Source organism: Cimex lectularius, unplaced genomic scaffold, assembly GCF_000648675.2.
Source record: "Cimex lectularius strain Harlan isolate CLEC.00 unplaced genomic scaffold, Clec_2.1 scaffold222, whole genome shotgun sequence".
NCBI lineage: Eukaryota > Metazoa > Arthropoda > Insecta > Hemiptera > Cimicidae > Cimex > Cimex lectularius.
Genome location: NW_019392817.1, coordinates 69,478 through 91,752, shown reverse-complemented (window position 1 = coordinate 91,752; position 22,275 = coordinate 69,478). Strand labels below are relative to the sequence as shown.

The window sequence follows — 22,275 nt, the reverse complement described above, 5'->3', positions numbered from 1 at the left end:
GAGGCAAGCAAAGTAAGCCATCAGTTTGTGTGAGACAAACATGCCGTTCATACCTACACCTCCTGCAGCCATCACTGTTTGCTATCATGGTTAAACTTTATGTTAAGAATAAAAAGAAAAACAAAAGAAGAAAACACCACATTTCCTTCCAAGCATCCTCTATCTAGTTCTTATTATATAATGACATATGTATATAATATATATCCCACAAAAATCGATAGCTCTGATATGATTGGGTAAGTCGAATGTGGTCCTCGTGGTTCATTCTGAAGCTTGAGGTACTTATGTGTTTATATGGAGAGAAACAAAAAATGCAAAGCACTTTGATGCACACTAAAAAACTGATACCCTGTCGGCTCACCCCGAAACATCCTGCGCCAATAGTTTTGCAGTCCCGGCTAAGTCCACAACGTTGGATAAATTTCGTGAAGCAGTTGTCCCCAGTTGGAAATCCAACTTTAGAGCTTTATACAAAAATAAATAATTCATTATACATTGTATTTGAATTTTATAAATATTTAATTTTGTAAAATTTGTAATTAAGGTTTAATATTAAATTTATGGACATAAGTTGAATAGACGGATTTTTCTGTGAATGTTTTGTGACATTAATGAATGCATTTATTGGCATTAGTGTTGAGTATGTGTGGGTAGGTCATAGTGAAGTAGCGAATACCTCATAGACACACTAATCTAGGTTAGTTTTACGGTGAATGGGAGAGGCATGGGTTAAATTAATACTCCAGTGGCTCCCCAATTTTTAGCTGTACGTATGGTATGAAAGAAATCTCTATGACTGTTTTTATTAGCGTGAATGAGGGCAGGCCTTCAGCGGAATATCGAATTAAGGTTAGGCTAAGTTTAAATGCTTGGGTATGCATCAGTTGTAGAGCCTTTTTACCACGTATACGAGTAGAAATCCAGTCCCAGAAATTCCATCAGAAAGATTATAAATCAAAGTGGCAATAGCCCTGGTAGCTAGCCGGCCAAAAAATAAAATAAAAAATAAGTAAACAAGTTGAAATATTTAAAATGCCAAATTCTAGTATGTCAAACACATTTACATCACAGTGTAGCTGTATAAATTCAAAGGACGTATTAGTCTTGGTAATAAATATTCAAACTTACGGCTCATTTATAAATACTTTCAACATCCAAGTTTACTTCCTGATTCCATCCTCTCATTCTGAAGGTGACTCATGGAAGTAAACCTGGTGGTTACTATGTTTACTATGACGTATATGGAAAATGGAAGTGGATGTAAAACAAAACCCTGTGGAACAAACACAATCTCAATTTAGAAATATGGAATGTAGAAAACTATGTAACCCAAACACCATGCTTTTTCAAAGAACACACTTTCAAAAACATACAAAAACACAAGTAAATCAATCAAAACAACAGCAACCTATACCTGAGTCCAACACAGACAAAACAGTACCCAGGTCAACCATAAACAAAATATACTCAGAAAAAAAACCACTTGTATTTCGTTGTTTACTTCAAAATATTTATTTTTCAATGTATTTTTATCATAATAATTACAACATACTTATTTTAATGTAATTAAATTAAATGAGATTAGAAATGCATGAGTTTTAATAAAAAATATTTAATTGATGGTTTGAAAGAAAATTCTCCAAAATGTTGGAAAATCATTTAGTGATAGATTAAAATTTAATTGACAATTTATTACCTGGTTTTGCTGTTAATAATGTCAGGTAACCATAAAACAGGTAGTTGAGGCAAGCTTAGTTGAGTCTGCAGTTTTTTTTTTAATGTCAATAAGATTGAATTATAAAGATACAACGGAGCTGAGCTCTGGGACAGAATCCTACACCCACAGACTCTTCAATCCTTTTTGAACTCTTCATTCCGACTATTTCAACATCTCATTCCTATTATTTTTTATTTTCGTATATTTGTATTATTTAGAAAGTAAAGTTTATTTTTAAAAACGAAACTTCTTACTACATATCGTAACTTATATAAAACAAATAATGGTATTAATTAATATTATGATTATGTGTATCTATTTAAAAGTGAATTTTCTGGAGAGAAACAAAAATTATGTTCATTTAATATTAATGATGAAAATAAATAATAAAACTAACAAATAAGTAACTAAAAATAACAACAAAAATGTGTTTTATTTGGGGAGAATATTTGATAAATTGTCTTTATTTTAATTTTTTTAACGTTTAATTAATTAAGTAGAAAGAAAAATAGAAAGGAAGGAGGACTATTTGATCGCATTCCACACCAGATTTTATTTCCAAGAATAATATTTGCTCTTTGTTTCATTTTAGCATAACATATAGAGAAAATATAGAAACTAATAATCTTTACTCCATTCCCATAAAAAACGTTCTCAGAATTGAATTTGTTTATCATTGAAATAACGGATAATGTGAACAAAGTTCATCTTTTAGTTAGAGAATGTGGCCCTTTATTCATCGGGCCAATTCGAGTATTGGTCGCCTGTGTTGGTTTTGAAAGCTTTCCACGATAGAATTGTAAGTAAATTACATATCTTCTATATAGTATTTAATTTCTTACTTTATATAGTTACTTGTATACAATTTCCATTTGAAAATTATTCCTTGAAACTCATATGTTGAGGGACACTGGGGGCTAGAATAAATCTCAAAAAGTTAATTATCATATTTTAGCCTTTGAAAAAACAGGTTTCAATTGTAATTGAGAGTAAGTGGTTTGAGCCCTTGTCCACAACATGCAAAAGGAATTACATTACTTTACTTTTATAAACAATCATGTTTTACTTTAAATGTCAGTGTTCTTGTTTGAATGCAAACCTGTATCAAGGTTGATTTTATTAAATACTGTTAGCGGCGATCTGGCAGTATTAAACTAAAAGGAATTTTATTACAGTCTTTGGCAATGTTGGGACTGAGTCGGTCTTCAAGGAAATTTGAGATTGCCTGTAAAAACATAAATAAGTCAATCTGTAGACATATTTAAGGTTGTTTTGTCCTGATGATGACCTTAAATTAGGTCGAAAGCTTGGCAGTAACAAATGAATTTGATTTTTTCTTTAAGACCTTACCTGAATCCAGAGTGTTTGTATATGAAACTTTTGTTGATACTTGTAATACTGAAATAAGTATTAAACTGCTCAGACGGTAATCATTGATAAAGAACGCAGATTGAGTTTGTTAGAATGAAAATTGTCCAATTGTTCTTAACCCTGTTTTACCTTAATCCTAATTTAAACTTAAAACATTTGAATTAGAGATTAAAAAATATTATTTAATTGTATTAATTTTATTGTTGGTTGACATAAAAACAAAAAGTTCTATGGTGTAGAATATTCTCATATGGCATGATTAAAAAGATAACAAAATACTGCTTTTTTGCCTATTTTAACAAATATTCTGTAAGCAAAGTACATCGGAAAATAGTCAAAACTTGAGTTTCACTGCATTGACTTGATTCTAGCATCATAAAACCCCTAGATACCGACTTTGGATGAAATCAGTGTAAATTAATTTTTTGAGTAATAGTTTCGTCCACCACTGCATGACTGACATGCCAGTGCAAGCTCACATAATTTTTCTCAAAAGCTGTAGACCAATTTTTATAATTGATAATTTGTTTTAAGGAAATTGTCAAGTGCATTTTATAACTGTATCAAACATTAAAATTGGATTATTAATTCCATTCAACAAAAGAAACAAAACAAACGAGTTATATGACAAATAATTTTGCTATATTGTGTATTTTCCTTATTGAAATATTTTGTATACTTTTGTGGTACACACATTGTTAAAAACTATGGTCCTCTTCTTTCAAATAGTCTAATGTTAAAATCCTTTCAGCCCTTTTTAAATTATAGCCTTTTCAATAATATATTCCAGTAATGACTTCTCAAAAATTAACAAAATTTTAGGGTCTAAAAAATTGATAAATTTAAATTCAAACAAAACTTTATATTTATGGGTCTCTAGACATGTTAAAACGTTATTTAATATTAGTTTCACGGAAAAAATTGTTTATGTCCTAGTTTACTTGAAAATATTTGGTTTTCAGACATTTTTTGGTTATTGATAAACTTTAATAATGTTTACTATATTTTTATTGCAATGTACATAAAAAAATACTGTAAAATGATTATTCACATTGTTGATTTAGCATGTAGAACAGCAAAATAAAAATATTAAAAAATGGAAAATTTTAACTTCCAAACAAATTTTTTTGGCGAAACCAAGTCCTACTCACAAGAAGTTGGTGGATATGTGTCTGATCTTTTGGACTGTAGAATCACAAAAAAAAGTTTGGTCCAAATCTGTGACTCTTTGTGAGTCTATCTTCAAAGAAACTTGAAATCATTTACTACAAATTTATTTATGTCAATTTGTTTTCCATGATGATCACCTTAAAATAGGTGGAAAGCTTGGCAAATAACAATTGAATTTGTTTGTTTTCATCCAGATTATTTGTGATGAACAAATGCAATTGGGGTTAGACGAGAAATGATTACTTCATTCAGTAGCACATGATATTTAATTGTATTACATTACTCATATATGCATATGCTACAGTTCAACATCTTCAAACAAGCCTGTCGTGTAAGCAAGGTTAAATTTTATTTCAATTAACTTATTCTTTATTCTCCTTTTGCTGTTGGATATATAATAATTATATTTCATATACAAAACAACATAGCAATACCTGTAGAATTTGAAATATAATATTAGTAGTACTATGATAATGCTTTTTTTTTTGTAAATACCAAAAATACATGTAGACTTTGAAATATAATAAATGTTGGAGTACATAATGAATCACAACTTTTCTTTTTCAAACTCCTAAATGTTATTTACATTTTTTTTTTACTGTTTGAAATTAAATATAATCCACTTCTTAAATAACTTACAAAAATAAATCTATTATTAAATGAAGGAACTTTCAGTTGCAAAAAGTTTTCTAATGATACGTTTCTTTTGTTATTAATGAAAACATTCAGCATAAACATTAAACAAATAAAATTTTTCAGTGTTGACATGATTTATACTTACATTAATAGTTTTCCAGATATTTCTCAAATGTAGCTCATTTTTCTATTCCATTTTTGTTTCTTGGCAATGTATAAAATATTACTATTTGTACTACTAATAATAGTAACAAAGAAAGGTAATAAATTCTACCAAATAATTTTCACTATTTCCTCTCCTTTTTTATAAATATAACATCTTTAGAAAATCTAATATGATAAGTTTTTTTAGCATTCATATAGACTCAAATCTGCACATGTGCATACATACAAACTTGTGCCGAGTTGAGCCTGTTCGATAAGTATTTTGTGTCAGGAATAATTGTAGTTTAACTTTTTAGTCTCATGTTCAATAACATTAATCTTTTAGGTTTAGACAATCATTAAACTCTTAGACTTTTTCCATACCTTGTTTTGATTCATTAAAACATATCTTAACATTTAAACAACAATATATATATATTTTTTTTTTAAATATGCTAATTGACATAGATTTGACATATTTGTTTAGTCACTATGTTATATGGGAAAATATTTAAACCCTCAGTAAAAATATTTGTTTAGAAACTTACTGATATACTTTTTTATATTTTGGCAACAAATTTATACTTTTAAGATGTACACAGTTTTTAAAATTTGTAATTTTTAATACATATAATTACCATTTATCACATTTATGTAATGTATTCAAATTAAAAATTATATTTATAAAAATTAATAGCCAATATTAAAATACACTTAATTTGATTATATAAATTAATTAAGCATTGTCATTTATAATTAAAATAGTATTTTAGTCTTGCGCTGTGAATTCAGACCAACATTTACGATACATTTATCCTTAAAAATTATAATATTAGTTTTATCTTAGCTAAATATTTATGAATAAATAAGCGTTACTCCCTCTGGAAGTCATGGGCCGGTTGTTCAGTTTTAGTAGTTTAGTGTTACCTTTTTTTGTTTGTTTGTTGAAAAGGTACTAAATAGTTTTAATTTTATTGATTCAATCAGTAAGAAATATTTTCACTTCTCCTTAAAGTGAACTTAGTAAAAACAATTTCATTTCAGTTTAATTAATATAAAATCCATTTTTTATTGGGTAAATTCATGGATTTTAAAAACATAAACATTGTAATAAGACAGGATAATCGGTTGCTTTCCATCATATAAACCTAAAAGACTTATCGTATTTTGTGCCACATAGCCACTGCTTTTCTCGGAGTAGAAGACATCTCGTTCCAGTGTTCACTATCGTGAGCGATGAGCACGGAGCCCACCGTCGATGGTGCTCCAATCAAATCAGATCCCTGGTCAAATACTACGATCTGTAAATAGGATCGCAAACCTCATTAAAAGGCCTACAGTTTTTGTGAAACCGGCTGTTACCTCGACTGCCGAAGTTTTCAAGAAGGACGAGCTCACATTGAAGGTGATGGCTTCGTTCCAGACTGGGTTGACCGTCCCTTTCCTGCAAGCCGTTTTCTTTTTCTTAATGCGCTTTCCGTTGGCGAGAAGGCAAACTTTCACGAACGGGTCTGGAAATTTCATCAATCAGCATTTGTCATGTATAAAAACTCGATTCAGAGACAGGCATACCTAGAGTGTCTCTGTTTTCCGGAAGAAAGAGATTCTTGGCTTTCAGCAGCACCACAGTCAAGCGCTCTGCGGAAGGTAGATAACTCAACGAAATCAAAATTTCGGACAGATCCTCTGGAGGCTAGAAATTATATAACTGTTACTAACTAGTTAGTTTAAACTTAACCTTAACTAACTCAACTTTAACCTAAACCACATCAATAAATGAGATGAACAATTTTTTCAATGATTATTTTATTAATACAAGTTGTACAATTTCTTATTTAAATTGTTTTCTAATCATTTAAAAACATTTAATTCATTTATTTACAACTGCACCTTAAATATGCAACAAGCAAACATGCTGAAATTATTAGGATATCGTGTGAACGTGCACACACCAAAGGGTATGTAAGCCATGAACGGCGACCATCCAGTGATAGGAGCCGTTAGTTTGCCAACAGGGTGGAGATCACTTGGCAACTATCCTTTGCCGATGCTAGACAATTAAACTGTTGACATGGCCAATGTTACTTCCTTCTCTAATGAGGATTGGCGGGTATTATCGAGGATGACAATTTGCAGATTAAGGGGTTTGAGTGAATAATTTAGAATGAAAATTTTTGTAATGAATTTGGGCAAGATGGGATTTTTAGGTCAGTATGAATTGTATGGTTAGAGACATAGTAGGGAGCATTAACTATTGTTTATAGAATTTTAGATTGTAGGGTTTGTAGTCTGTTAAAATTGGACCACTTAGTTCTATACAGTTCAAGCAGGCAGTACAGTCTTTTTTGTTTGTTAATGTAAGTTTGGATTGTCTTTTTATCCGTCTAAATCTTGTATTTAAATTTTTACATTTGAGTCTCTTATGGGGATTGCATGAAAGTCGTTTGTCGAAATATATTACAATTTATTGAACGGCAATTTATGGCATTAGGAAGATTATTGAAATAAAATGGAGGGAGAGTTTTTTTTGTTAAGGGTGAAAACAATGTATTTAGACATAGTTTTATTAACCTTGATTCTCTATTCGCAGAGCCAGGATGTGAGAGTGTGTAAGAGATTTTGCACATTATGTGAATCTGTAATTGGTCTTTATTGGAGTTGAGTATTGATGTGTCGTCAGCAAAGGTAAAAATGAATGTGCTAGGGTGAGTGGGTTGACGAGCTGCATATATTGTGTAGAGGAGGGGAGCGAGTATGGTCCCCTGTGGAACACCCATGAGAATTGGAAAAATGGAGGAGAAAGGAGTGTTTTTGACAGTTTGGAAGTGATGGTCTGAGAGTTAAGACTTTAGTATCAGGAGTAGAGTAGATGGTAGGATCCCCCTGGAGATTCCATAGAAGGGTGCTATACCCTACCAAATGCCTGAGATATGTCCAGGAAGACAACAGGGCTGAACTATTTCAGCTTAGGGCAGTGGTAATGGTTCTCCAACATGAGCATGATGGATAGTTGAGAGGCAACTCCGAAAGTCGACAAATTGGTGATTAGGAGTGATATGGGATGGAATTTCATTATAAAAGTGGAGCTACAGTAGTTTTTTGAGAATCTTCCCGATTATAGGCAAAACACTGATTGGTCTGTAAGAACTAAGGTGAGTGGGTTTGTTTGGTTTAGGATTGGATTTGGATTTATTAGGCTCAAATCTGCAGATGTGTTTACGCATATAAACACATGTACAGAGTTGAGCCTATCACTTCTCACAGTCTATGGGCAATTCTAGCGTTTATAATTTACAATAAATTACTGGCATGGCCCGGGTGTTGACATTCTGTGGACAGACCTCAGTTTTTTCCGTTCAGCTATCGGGGGGGGGGAGTATTGAGCACCCATGCATGCATTTACTAACTTTTTCATGCACTGCATAAATTGGTGGTTGATAAGGTACTCGATATTCCTCCATCCACCTTCACACACACGCACACGCACACACACACGCACACACACACACACACGCGCGCGCGCGCGCGCGCACACACACACACACACACACACACACACACGCACGCACGCACGCGCACATACGCGCGCCAATAAATTCCTCCACTCTCAGCACTCGCCAGGGACACAAAATTATCACCTATAATATAACTAACCTAATTGAGGATTGGAGGGGTACTCATTATCCCATTGTCGGCCCCCTCACATTACGCATTCACGATAATAAATGCATTCTAGGGACCCAAATCTACCCTGTCTCCTCCAAAAATCGGAACAGGGACCTAAATACTTGCTGTTGTGTTCAAGCCCACTTCTCAAATCGGGTGGAATTCCTATGTGCTCTCTTCATGAAGTCAAGAACTGCACCCTTCAATTAGGTGGGACACATCGAGCAAACTTTCTCTAAATGCCAGACACATACGAGGGCTTTGCCTGGTGGGGATGATCCTTCTTCTACGGGTAGACCTCCGAGGACCATCTATCTACATTCTACAGTGTTTTTGATACGTGAGAGCCTCTCTGCCGACCCGGTTCATTGACGCTGCCATCCTCTTTTAAACATTTTTTTAAAATTGCATTCTTAGCGTCAGAAGGCCGAATCCCGGAGGTTAAGTCCGAAGGTTGGAACGTCCGCCTTTTCATTACCCTCCAGACCTATTTGTCCAGGTACCCAGACAATAACCACCGTTTTGCCGAGACGCTTCAGTTCGTGGTATCTCTCCAACGAAAGTACTACGACGAGAGGGTCGTCGGAAAACCTATCACGGACGGCAACCGGGTTGAGAGAATCGGTGCAGACTAGGAAGACTGAGCCACCACGAATCACCCCAAGCGTCTGCCAAATCGCATACAATTCCTCTGTGTAAACGCTACACCCACCCTGGTCATGTTTGGTTTAGAAATAACCTTTATTAAAGAGAATTTCCATAGGGTGGAGAAATGGGTAGTGCGAAGGAGAGTTGAAGAGATATGTTATGAGAATTATGGCTTAAAAATAAGAAAAAAAAGTGATTTCTCAAGTATGAAATATTGTTCCTAACATAAAATCTTTAAAGTAATCTACGTTGTTATCAGATTGGAAGTTTGTTTATTTTAGAATTATGTATTTCCGAATTGATTAAAATTCTACAGGAAGTAGAAAAACATTTTTGTTGACATTGCCGGTGGGAAAAGTGCAGATGGCGTTGTTTTAAAGACTAATTAGAAGGTCAAAGTGTGCGGTTTTATATTCAACATCTTAACAAAATACAGTACAAACTTGATTCTAAGGTAGAATACATAGATATTTTTTAATTATATTTTTTATATCATTGTTTTGGCACGTAACTCAAAAGAATTAAAACCATTCGTAATACTTATGAACGAGAAAACTGCAGGACTGTTCTATTTGTGTAGACAGCACCATTGTATAATCTGGAGAGAAAATCATTTGAACTAGTTTTAGAAGATTTGAACTCCAGGTTATAAATAAGCAAAACTTTTGATTAGCATTCCGATTTAATTCTCCTTTTTCGTAGGTGTTTTGTTTTGCATTCGTTTTCAACAACTTCACATAACCTCAAAACCCGTTTGTCATAAGTAGAGTTGGGATTTGAATGTAAATGCACATTCTTTTTCCTAACACTTACGACCATAGTGATTAGATATTTATCCGCATCATACCTCCGTGGTACAATGATTCAAATTTTATTGTGCATATTTTTGCATATTTGAAGAATATTGCATAAATTTACATATTTTTAACGATATTGCAAATTTGAAACATTTTTGATTACCGACAAGGTAAGAACGCGAGAGGAAAAACAAGTGCCTCTAATTTGATTCGGATTTCAGTTAACTTGCCAGGAAGACGTAATAAGAGTCGTAAGAAGTCGTAACAAAAACTTAAACAATCTGACACTTTAATTTTTTTAAATTTAGTTAAAGTTAAATTAAAATTCGTTTAATTCTCTTAAAATAATTGGCACCTTGTTTTGAGACACCTATTTCCGAAACGAGAACGTGTAGAAGCAGTTTTTGTCTTTCCTGAAAAATTATTTTTTGTGAAGAAGACAGGTTGTGGAAAAAAGCCCTATTTGAAACACCAAAACAGCCAGTCTCAGTCATATTTTCCCAATGAACATAAAATTTCCGGAATTTGGAACTTAACTTCTTGTAAAATGGCATGTGGGATTTTTTATTCCAACTCAAAACAGAAAGTCGATGCAGGAATTTTATCACAAGTGAAAGTAAAAAACATCCTTTACAAACAAAACGTCTTGACCGAATTGGGGAAAATTAACGATAGCTTAAGTGTGAACAGTAAAATGTTATACAGGGAATTGACAATCCAGTTATGCATTTTAAATTGCTACATGTTTGCTCTCATCACCTTTGTCCACGTCATTTTTCGAGGTACATATATTTTTTGACAGAAAAACGCTGAGGTTTACAGAATCTAAATTTGAAATGCATTTTCAGATCATGAACTTAATTAGGCTTAATTATTTATTATATCAATCTGTATGTTTTTTGGCCCTAGTTAACCAAAATGATTATTCAAATTGATTTACCTTAAATCACATTTTACATAAAAATTATAAATCTCTTTTATTAATTATTTATTTTGTATATTCTAAATTATATAATTTGTTTGTGTAGCTGAGATTTTTTCTATTGTTCCCTTCAAAATGAATATGACGAAAAAGGAAATATATGTCTAGGTTAAAAAAAAAAAAAACAAAAAAAAAAAACAAACAAACAAAAAACAACTGCATAAGGTTTTATTAGCGCATATTATATGGCATATATGAGAATTTTTGTTTCATATTAATACGGGCTCTAGTCATAAGTTAACACGTCCACATTTATTTGTTTAGGACTCCGATTTTATTGGTTATGAATCTCACAAATAGACACGACACATATTTCTTTTGTTACTAACTAAACATTATTTTTATTTGAATTAATTATACTTTTTACCTAAGGTCTTGGTTAAGATGAAAAAGCTAGTGTCAAGAGCGGATTCCAACCCACGACCTTCAGCTCAAAACAGCGCTGCTATGACCACTTGAGCTACTGACTTCAAATCACTTAGATAAACAGTATAATTGATTAAAATAATTAATACGAACAATAATGACTACTAAATGCACTTAGTTAATATTACTCGGAAATCAGAAAATAAAAAGACGAAATCTATTTAAATCTAAAAAAATAACGCAAAGCCTAATCGCCTATGACTTAAGATTACAATTACTACTACTAATACTAATATTTTAATAACTTCAGCTGCAGGTTCTTTTGTTCTATTTCTAAGGTATGAGATTAAATATACGTTTTGTAGTCCGTTAGACTTTGGAGGATCTGTGAAAAGAGTTGGTAATTTTTGTGAGATCTCGATAGATTCGGATCACCATTGAATTTAGGGACCTGGGGATTAGAAGTATCCTTTTTCGTATTCTGAATTACTATTTTGGTTGTTTGATAATACAACAAAATATTGTTTTTACGATTCTACAAAGGAAATTGAATAAAGAAAATGATTAAGAGTTAACGAGTTTTTTCGTTTTTTATTGTTTGATAATTACCTATCATCCTGTCTGCCTATCCTCGCTGTTTTGAGTTGATTCAGACGTGTGTCGGCATTTCGTCATCTTCGTGTTTGGGTAATATTTGTGAAGTTTTTGTGTTTTAGATCGTGGATGGGTGGAGTGGGGCTTAGGACTGACTGTCAGTATGCTTGATGCATGAAGTCGGGGCCTTTTGGACGGTCCTTCCCTTTTGAGTTTTGCAATGTTTTTAATGGTGCAAAAATGGTATTTGTCCGAAAACCAAAAAGCGGGCTTCCAAGGAAATGCCACCCCAGAACATCAATGAGCCAACACGGATTGCCACCATACAGCAGTATGAGTGTGTCCGTATGAAATTTCGCCTATCTGAAGATTTGAGGCCAATCTCACCTCATCAGTAAAGAGAACTCATCCCCATCTTCCAATGTCCAATTCACATGTTCCACCACGAGCCGGGACCCGAGGTTATTTTCATTGATCCTTCTTCTTACAGTCCTGGTGAAAATCGAAACATTTCGGACTTGTCTAACCAGATTTCTTATCACATTTCCCTTAATGCAACGGCTTTGTAGAGCCTAACGACGGAAGAATCCATCGTCCTTCTTTTCTGGGGACGTAGGTCGACCCTGTCCTGACCTTCTCGTGTGAAGCCTTATTTCTCTGAAGTGCCAAAGAACCCTTCCTATTGTAGAGTAATTTAAACTCAGCCTCCTGGCGACTTCACGCTTGCTGTATCCTCCCTCTAATAATGTTATGACCCTGATAGTCTCATACTCATTCAGATGTATGACTTGAGCCGTTGAAAAAAGGTTAAGACAAATGAAATCAACGAAGAAAAAAGATTAACTGAAAGCGATCTTTAGGCGTAGCAGAATGGACGGGCAATATTTTTTCCAATCAGTACAAAAGTAAATGGAAGTAAACAAAGCATTATTTATTGTTTATTTTGACTACGATAGCTCCTAATTACCTGTAACCAATGAAAAAGATAATGAATTTAATTTTAACCTAAATAAATTGAGTAGTGCGTTAAATTCGTCCATCTCTCCGCCATATGGTTGATGGCCAAAGTGAGTAAAAATAATTTATACGAAATTTATACTGGATACCCTGAATAAAGTTCATTTCGCTCAGTCTTGTTTGCCTTGCTACCTACATTTACATTGTTTGGCTACATTTAATATGGTTAATTTTTGTTTTCATCCATTTATATTAAATGTGTAGAGATTAGTGACCGTTAATCGATAGTAATTCAGATATCGTGAGATGCGGTCGGGTGTGATGTAGGTTTCAGAAAAACATTTTCTTTATCGTGCCAACGTTTCGATCTTTTATTGAGATCATCTTCAGGGCCTGGGATTTACAAACAATGTTTGCATTTAACAAATACATTTAGGATGTGGATAAGTGAATTTATACAATGCAAAATATATTTTATATTCAAACAAAGTATTTCTACTCACTCAAAGTGTTTGTCTTCTGTGTAATTGTGTCATTCTTGCGTTTCTCTTTAATTTACATAAATTTTCATAAGCGATCTAAAAATCGATAACCAACTGAACAATGATCACTTTAGATGTCGTGTGCTATTCAATGTACACGTCGCGTCGGTCTGTCGTGAAGGGTGAATGATTGATTGGATCGAGTGGCTTCGAGCAGTTTCACGGAACCCCATTATTAAAAATAAAACGAAATAAGCCCTTATAACGGCAATGGCTGTTAAACGATGGCCGGCGCGCAATTTAAAATATTTACCTTATTAATTTTGACGATGTCGCCCCAGATTTCCACCATGGAAGTGACGTCGATCTCGGACAAATCCAGGCGCAGCTCTCCAACAACATCATTCCTAGAATATCTATCGTAGTCTAAGATCTAAAAAATATGAAAAAAAAGATTTTTACCACAATAAGTTTATTGTTAATTGCGTGGTAATATTTAATCTTGTATTGTTAATTGTGTCACTCTTCAAACATTGCCCGGAAAATAATGAAGGTTTTAACGTTTTCTTCAATTACCCATCTATATAATAAACTGTTTACATTTGATGGATTATTCTTTTCTACGAATGTCAATACTTTCAAACAAAAATGTTTGTTTTACCTCAGTAGCCTTTTGTAACTTGAGAATAATTCAGTCTTTACTGAGATGTGAACACGTGATTTTTGCGTCATTTAATTTTACTAGTTTAAACTCAATCATAACAGTGCCCTTTCTGCCAGAAACGTGAAGTCTGGGGCGATGACAGTGTGAGTGAGAGCGCTGTTCAGAAATGGTTTGAAAATTTTAAAGAGGGAGACTTAACGTTGACGGCAAAGAAGATCGTGGAAGGATTTCTTCCCCACATGATGATATTCTGCGAGCTTTGGTCAAAGAAAATCCAAGAACAACTGTTCGAGAACTTGTAGAGAATTTTTTTCAGTTAGCAAATCGACCGTCGCTGACCACTTTAAGGCAATAGGAATGGTGAAAAAGCTCAAAAGTTGGATTTCTCATGCATTAAACTACCGCTAAAAAAAGATTGTTATGAAGTTTGCGGAACACTTCTTTGCTGAAAAAGAAAAGAAGCTTTTCTGGATAGAATTGTTACTTGTGATGAAAAGTGGATTCTCTACGATAACAGCAGACAGTGGCTCGATAAAGGAGAAGCAGCTCTGCATTTTCCAAAGCCCCCGACTCATCAAAAAAATATGATGGTGACTCTTCGGTGGGCGTCATTTGGGCTGATTTACTACAGCTTCTTTAATCCTGGTGAAACAAACAATGCCGAAATGTTTGCTATCAAATTGAAGCAATGCACTAGAAATTAACGATAGGCCATATTTGGTCAATCGGAAGAAGCCGATTCTGTTCCACGACATCGCTCGGCCCCATGTCTCATATGTGACAATACGAAAATTGTTGGATCTCGGTTATGGGATTTTGCCTCACCCTCCCTATTCTACAGAGCTCTCACCTATCGACTACTATTTTTTTCAGACACCTAGTTAACGTTTTACAACATAAAAAATATTATTGATCAAACGTCAATAGAAAATGCGTTTACAGAATTAGTTAATAAATAAGATTCAAAATTTTATTAGAGGGTGTAGGTAGAGAAGTTGCCAACACGTTGGGAGAATTGTATTGAGAGTGATCAATAGTATTTTAAATAATAAAAATGTTAAAAATAAGTTAATAATCATTTCATCGTTTTTATTTTATTACATAAACCTGCATTATTTTCTCGACAACCGAATAGATTTTTGTTTTGGTCAAACTAAAGTGTATAAATAATATTTTTTGCTCATTCGGAAATCGTGAGATGAGGTCTGGTGTGATCAAAGTGTTTGTTTTCTGGTAAACACTTTGTGTGAGTAGAAATACTTTGATTGAATATAACAAATATTTTTTTTGCATTGTATAAATTCAATTTTTTCCACATCCTACATGTATTTGTTAAATTTAAACACTGTTTGTAAATCCCAGGCCCTGAAGATGATCTCAATAAAGATCGAAACGTTGGCACGATAAAGACCTACTCCACACCATACCGCATCTCACGATTTCCGAATAATCATCGACTAACGGTCACTAATCACCACACAAATATTTTTTGCGTTGTGAGAAATAATAAAATTTAGCAAAATTGTAATTATTAACTTAACGCATAACATTATCATATAATTAATTTTTGTATAAATATGATGCACTAACGGAAATTTAAATAAGTTTAAAAATGATTTGTAAAGCAAAATGTTTAATTATGTAATAACTTCTATCAATATTATTAAAAAATACTTCTTTTATATTTTCAATATTATAATGACTTCTAAATCTGCTTTAGATTAGTTTATTCCATAAAAAATGCCGAATCATCGAAAAATTGGAAATTGGAATCAGGTTTCCGCGTTATATGAATATGTATTTTGTGCTACAGACGTTTAGAAGTGTAGGATCCTTCCCTGGTATTCGCATAAATTGATATTGATCTCACCCTTCGAGTCGAGGCCGTCCTCACTTTCCATCAAACGTAAAATTTAAACCACTCCTACTCGTTTTGTACCTGTTTTGTACAAATACCTGAAATATTAGATGGTGGTTGGAGAGCTGATCGTGGGAGACGGGGAACTTAAAAACCTGGTCGAAAATCGGATTCGTCTCGGATCTACAAGTGCTCTGTCTCACTCTGCTGTCGACCGGAGGATCCAGGAGGATTCCGACGAGGCAGTCGTGCCCCACAAAGTCTTCCCCTGCAATTATTGAAATTCAATACCATCGGAATTAGAATTCACGCAACGAAACTCTTTCAAATATTTATATTTTCACTATTAATTGAATATATTCTTTCTTATATATGATGTATACAGGAAATAATGCAATTCATTCTGGTAGGGCGATGTGAACTCTATTCCGCCATCATCTTACTCACAAAAACTGCTATCGACGTTCTGATACCACACATTTACGCTAATTAATAAGTTAAATCGTACGTTCTTGTTTTAAATATTTCTCGTCGGTCTGTTTTCGCCTTTTTTCATGTTAGAAGCGTTTCAGCTTCAATTTTCAATGACCTAGACTGTGAGATATTTCCCATGTTTGTCTTTTTTAGTGTTGAGCCAGGAGGTATTTGTTGAGAGGTAGAGGAAAAAAGAAGAGTTTTGTTTAGCCCGGTCGCCGTGGAAGACGGAGAAAGTTTGTCACTGTTATCTCTGTCTGTCCGGGGCTTAGACGGATTAAGTACGTTTAAAATAGGTTTTTTTTACAATCGGTTTGGCATCTTTATCAATCATTCATAATCTTTTTTTGTATACCTTTAAAAAAACTAAATATCTTGCGAGTTGTTGATTTGTGTGTTTGTAAGTTTCTTCCTGTTGGAAATGTTGTTTATTTCTAGTTTTCAAGTATGTCCAGTTCTCATTAATTTTATATATCATGGGAGATTTTGTATGGTCTTGGGTGATTGGCCAACTTTGGTATTTCTTTGTAACTCTACTTTATTTTCCTGCCCATCTCATTTACTAGTTTTTATGTTTGATGTATTAAATAGATTTTTTAATTTGTTCTTTTCTTTTCTTATGCACGTTATTGTGACTGAATCTCTATTTTCTCGGTGCGTTTTGTTTATGCGTCTGTCTTTTGTTTATTAATGTGGTCATCGGTCAGAGGAAAAACGAAGGCAGGCAGAACGGTGTGAAAGGAAATGGTCAAACTAGATGACCGCTTTCGTTACCTTCAAAGAGATGGACGAGGAGGTCGGATCTGTCAAAATCGTATTCAGTGCTGATATGGAGGCGGCCCACGTTGTCTTGGTTTCTCAAAACGATAGGGCCTTCCTTTTTGGTGTAAAGGGCCGGCTGGAGGGAACCCAGAGGGAGCGGTGAACCGGGCACTTCCCTCAGGCTACAGGTGGTCACGATGGAGGAGGTCGAATCTTGAGGGACCAAAAGCGGTGAAAGCGGTCTCCGAAAGGGTTCAGGCCTGCCCATGCACTCGGGGCTTAAATTTTTTAAACTATTGCTCTAAACATAAAAGAAAAAGGAAATGAATACCGCTATAATCATAGAGTAAATATATCGTTACCTACCTGTTTGGAAATGTTGGATTCTATTGAAGGGTGTGAAGAGAGTGACGGAGTGGTGCAGACGGTAGCCTGTAAACCACCCGTCACTTCCAAAGGTGGTGCCACGCTCTCCAAACTTGGCTGACTGCTCGGCTGAACTGTTCTCTCTTCCTTAGCGACGTTAAAGACCTGCAATTGTTTTAATATCCTTTACTGTCTAAAACGGCAGAAACTACCCCTCACAACATAAGACCTCTCCGTCAAAATTAAATTTTTACATTATAATATATTGTTTTTTTCCTACTATGTTATTTTATTAAGATAGAAAAAAAATAAGTAACTAAATCATACATAAATAATAAATGCAATGGTAAGACTTGTAGGTCTTATTTGAGTACACATTTCTCTATAAGGCACGTTGCACTTTTTCCTTATAACTTAGAATCTTTCTAGTTTCGTTGTTTCTCTAGTTATTCTATAAATCTACGTTTAGAATAGAAAAACGACAAACCTTAAACGATTCTAAGTATAACATACTATTAAGTCCGTGTGATTTACATTGATCGTCGAATAAACCCAAATGTTAGAAGTTAACGTTTATTAAAGAAAAGATTTCCGCAAATGTTAGTTCATGAAACGCAATTCTTTTTAAAAGAGTACGTGCAGTTTGAATCAAAACTGCAACAACGTACTAAATTATTTATCATAAAGCCAACTAATTTAATAACTTTAAGAACTTATAACTTATGTAATAACTCCAAAAAAGGTCAAAACGTAAAACTACTAATATTCCTAAGTTCATGATTTACAAAGATGCAAATTGTTGTGATGGTCCTTCTACTGTTAATTTTTTTAAATTACATGTTAATCTGTGTATACGACTTATATAATGTAACTTTTGATTTCTTTTTTGACACATAGAGTTAAAAATTCTTTAACTCTACATCTAGCACTTTAGAAACGGTTTTCTCTCAACAAACTTCTTTAAACTTCACCAAATCTCCTGGACCAGATGGTATTCATCCACTACTTCTATACGAATGTAGATATACTTAACCACCTTTTCTCTGTAACATATTCGATTATTCCTTGGATCAAGGAGCTTTTCCTAGCTTTTGGAAAGTTCGATTTGTCATTCATTTGTTTAAAAGTGGAAACAAAAATATAGTAACTAACTATCGTCCAGTTTATTTTTAAAACGTGTTTGGATTTCAGGAGGATTTTCATCCTGGATTTCTAGTTATCTATCTACAAATTGTTTTACTATGGCAGCTACCAATCTCAAATAATAAAGGTTTTTTTTTCTGGTGTTTCCCAAGGGGCTCACCTTTCTTCAGTCTTATTTGATATTTTCATCATCGCCCATCCTTTTATTCTATCCTCTTCTGGTGATTTAAAATTTTTTATGCATAAAGATGACTACTTACTACTTCAAGCTAAATTGAATGCTCTTTATCATTAGTCTTTAAAGAATTACTTGTTTCTTAATATTGATAAATGCTATTCTATGAGCTTTTACCGGTTTAAATCTAATTAAATCTTTACTTAATTTATTCGTAATACTGCTTTTCTTTTAAAAATTAAAGGTAAAAGCCTTGGTGTTTTTTTGACCACAAATTTAAATTTTATTGCCCATATTGATCATATTAAAACCTCTAGTTTAAAAATGCTGGGTTTCTTATCGCGTTAACCCTAACGTCTTGATCATTCTTTACATATAGCTTGTAAGATCAGTACTTGAATACTGCCTTCCTGTTTGGAATCCCTACATTCCAAAATTTGTTCACAAACTTCAATCTGTACAATTTAAATTTCTCAGAATTGTTGCCTATAAAATAAGAGTAATTATTACTGACTGTAGACAATTTGAACAGTAATTTTATTTCCCCTATAGGCAGGTAGACTTCACTCTGATTTACTTACTCTTTTCAAAAAAATTAACTACCAAATGAACAGTCATTTTTTACTTAGTCAGATTAATTTTTATGCACCGAGCTAAATAACCAGGTATAATAGACTTTTTCACATTTCCTATCATTCTACTAACTATAGAAAAATTCTCCGTTGATGGAATGATTCGTTCAGCCAATAACATTCCACGTGTAACTATTTTTAATTCTTCTTTTTATTCATTCTTGTGTCAAGTTTGCAGACATGTTAAATCTTGAATTTAATTTAATTTATCTTTCATTATTTTGATAGCATAACAATAAAATGTTTTTAATATAAATTATTGAACTTGGAATTGTTCGTACATTATGAATAAATATATATATGTATTTACATATTTGCATATTTAACTTTTTTTGCGAGGGTGTTTCAACTACGAGGTTATACCTAGGGGTGCCGGTGTTTTTGAAAAAAAAAGCCCATTTGTAAGGACGTCGGGTTCGACTGCAGGGCCGCTGGATTCGATCCCTGGACCTTTACCTTACAGTGACGAGAGCCGTGTCGACGCCTAAACCGTTGCGGCCACCGAAGCCCCTGTAACTTTACATTATTTCTACCTAAAAATTTTAACGGAATATAATTTAATTAAATATGCACAAAGCACTCCTTCACAATACGTATTGTTTAATATTCAAGTTTTTTCCCTTGTTTTCTTAGTTTTGCTTTTTTTAATTGTTGTTTTATATATTGTATATCTCTATATTTAAATATATTTGTAAATTGGGTTATTTCCTGAAAATATATATTGTATTATAAGTTACTAAATTTTTGATTTGTACATAATGCAGATACATGACAATAATAAATATATTATTATCATTTTTGAGGACGAGACTTGTTCAAACTGTTCATTTTTTAATGGGTTGATCAAAACATTTAGGATAAAAGGTTTGTTCAAGCAGAAAAAACGTGTTTATAATTCCGTTTCTAAAATCAAAAAACAAATTTTTAATGCCAAGTTGATAAATCTGATTGCGAAGAGAAAAAAAACACGTGTCATTGTTGTACCTTCTGTTATGAATAGATTTCGAAATAAGTTTGTTAAACGTGTTTTTGCATACATTTTGTATAGGGAAAGGGGGAAATTTTTGTGGTTTAAATCTGAAAGGAGCCGGATACATGAAAGGTAAGTCAATATCCTGACCTTTTGACCTTTCTGTGTTCGTAATTGATTACGAGCACATTTAAACAGATCTCCCGTGGCGTAACGTAAATGCGGAAGTGTGCTTTCATTTAACCCGATGAACTTGTACAAACTGTAAAAGTTTTGCCAGGAAGAAGTTGGTATTTAATAGACTAGGAATGATATTTTTAAGGCTCAAAGTATTTAAATTAGTTTCCCGGTTAATGACATTTTAACTGTTGCGTTGCACCGTTTTTAAACTCTTTTGAACATTTTATCTTAACGTTTGCAATTTTTACGTTACAATTCATTAAAAAAAATTTAGTCAATTGATATAATTTTAAGTTTGTTAAAGTTGGATGTTCATTCTAGTTTCTCTAAATTTTGGTCTGTCTTGATCTGAGATTTGTTCAAATAGGCCACAGGTTTAATAATTTAACAAGATGCCAACCAAAACGACACAATTATTGATTTATTATATTAAATAAAAAAAAAATATACTGGATAATGCCAGCCGTGTAAATAAACGTTAAATAATTGTCAACAACGGTAATGGTCCAACAGTAAATTGATTGTACAGCTTAGTGAGGTAGATTAAATACGTAAATACAAAAAGGAGAATTATTTAGACTGTTAATTGGGTTTAATTTTAACGACTTGTTGATAACGTTTTAACGATAATTTATTATCGGATTTTTATTAACTTTTGAAATAAATTACACACATGAACAATAACTAGCAAGAATTATGTAATCTAGTGAACATAGGAAAAAAAAGAATATTGTTTTGCTGTTAGATGTTAATTTGTTACAAAAAATAAATACTAATTATAATTTTATTTATTTTTTTAATTTACTCTAGTTTTAACAATTCGTTAATTTATAAAAATTAATTAATAATTACGTAAAAATGAAATATGTAAACTTTGATTCAATTAAACTTAAAAATATACTTTAATTACTCTAATTTTATGACATGAAGTTCAATATCTGCACACATTTTTGTATCCGTAAGAATAGTTTGTAGGTTTTTTCTTCTAGTAAATAATGGCTATGTTTAACATACATAGAACATGGATATAGAAAAATGTTTTAGATGTTTAGTTTTGTATTTAAATTTATCTGTTTGGTTTTTTAGGGGCATTTAATTTTTTTTATTTTATTTAAATTATTTATTTGGCAACAATATTTCTTTTAATATTAAACCTAAAATAAAATTAATTAAATATGAAATTATGTTATTATTAATAAAGACTTTGTTACATCTCGTTTTCACGTTGTTTTTCTTCCATTTCAGGATTATTTCAGATAGTTGACAGTCGTACATGACAAATATTGATTCATTTTACAGACGTGTTTGTTATTTTTAAAAAATATTTAATTTTTCGATGTAGTGTTATAAAATGTTGTACGCAAACTTTGTTAACAATAACGGTAAATTATGTTACGCCCTTTTTGTATTATACGTAATTTAAAGTTAACGCGTAACAAGCTAAATGTTGATCATCACAATGGGTTTCGTTCTGACAAAATTACTGTTTATCAGAGTTAGTCTAATTAACATATTTGGCAA

At 32.7% G+C, this 22,275-nt stretch overlaps 2 protein-coding genes across 4 annotated transcripts in view; one reads left to right on the top strand and one right to left on the bottom strand.

Annotated features, from left to right (window-relative positions):
• Positions 1-2,415: 2,415 nt before the first annotated feature.
• The window catches only part of LOC106672395, a 36,627-nt gene continuing 16,767 nt past the window's right edge, over positions 2,416-22,275 (top strand). Inside the window, exon 1 of the mRNA XM_014403788.2 lies at positions 2,416-2,516. The gene's annotated coding sequence lies outside the window, so the exon portion shown is untranslated. The remainder of the gene's footprint in view (positions 2,517-22,275) is intronic.
• Positions 5,741-22,275, bottom strand: part of LOC106672396 (synaptotagmin-10) — a 43,683-nt gene continuing 27,148 nt past the window's right edge. For 2 of the 3 annotated variants that reach the window (XM_014403789.2, XM_014403790.2), the window contains 7 exons: positions 17,655-17,819; positions 17,301-17,589; positions 16,151-16,320; positions 13,844-13,963; positions 6,611-6,731; positions 6,401-6,549; positions 5,741-6,339 (listed from right to left, as the gene is read on the bottom strand). In XM_014403789.2, coding sequence (XP_014259275.1) covers positions 6,196-6,339; positions 6,401-6,549; positions 6,611-6,731; positions 13,844-13,963; positions 16,151-16,320; positions 17,301-17,589; positions 17,655-17,819 — 1,158 coding nt within the window. In that variant the 3' untranslated portion in view covers positions 5,741-6,195. The remainder of the gene's footprint in view (positions 6,340-6,400; positions 6,550-6,610; positions 6,732-13,843; positions 13,964-16,150; positions 16,321-17,300; positions 17,590-17,654; positions 17,820-22,275) is intronic. The other variant, XM_024228372.1, reaches the window with a different exon arrangement.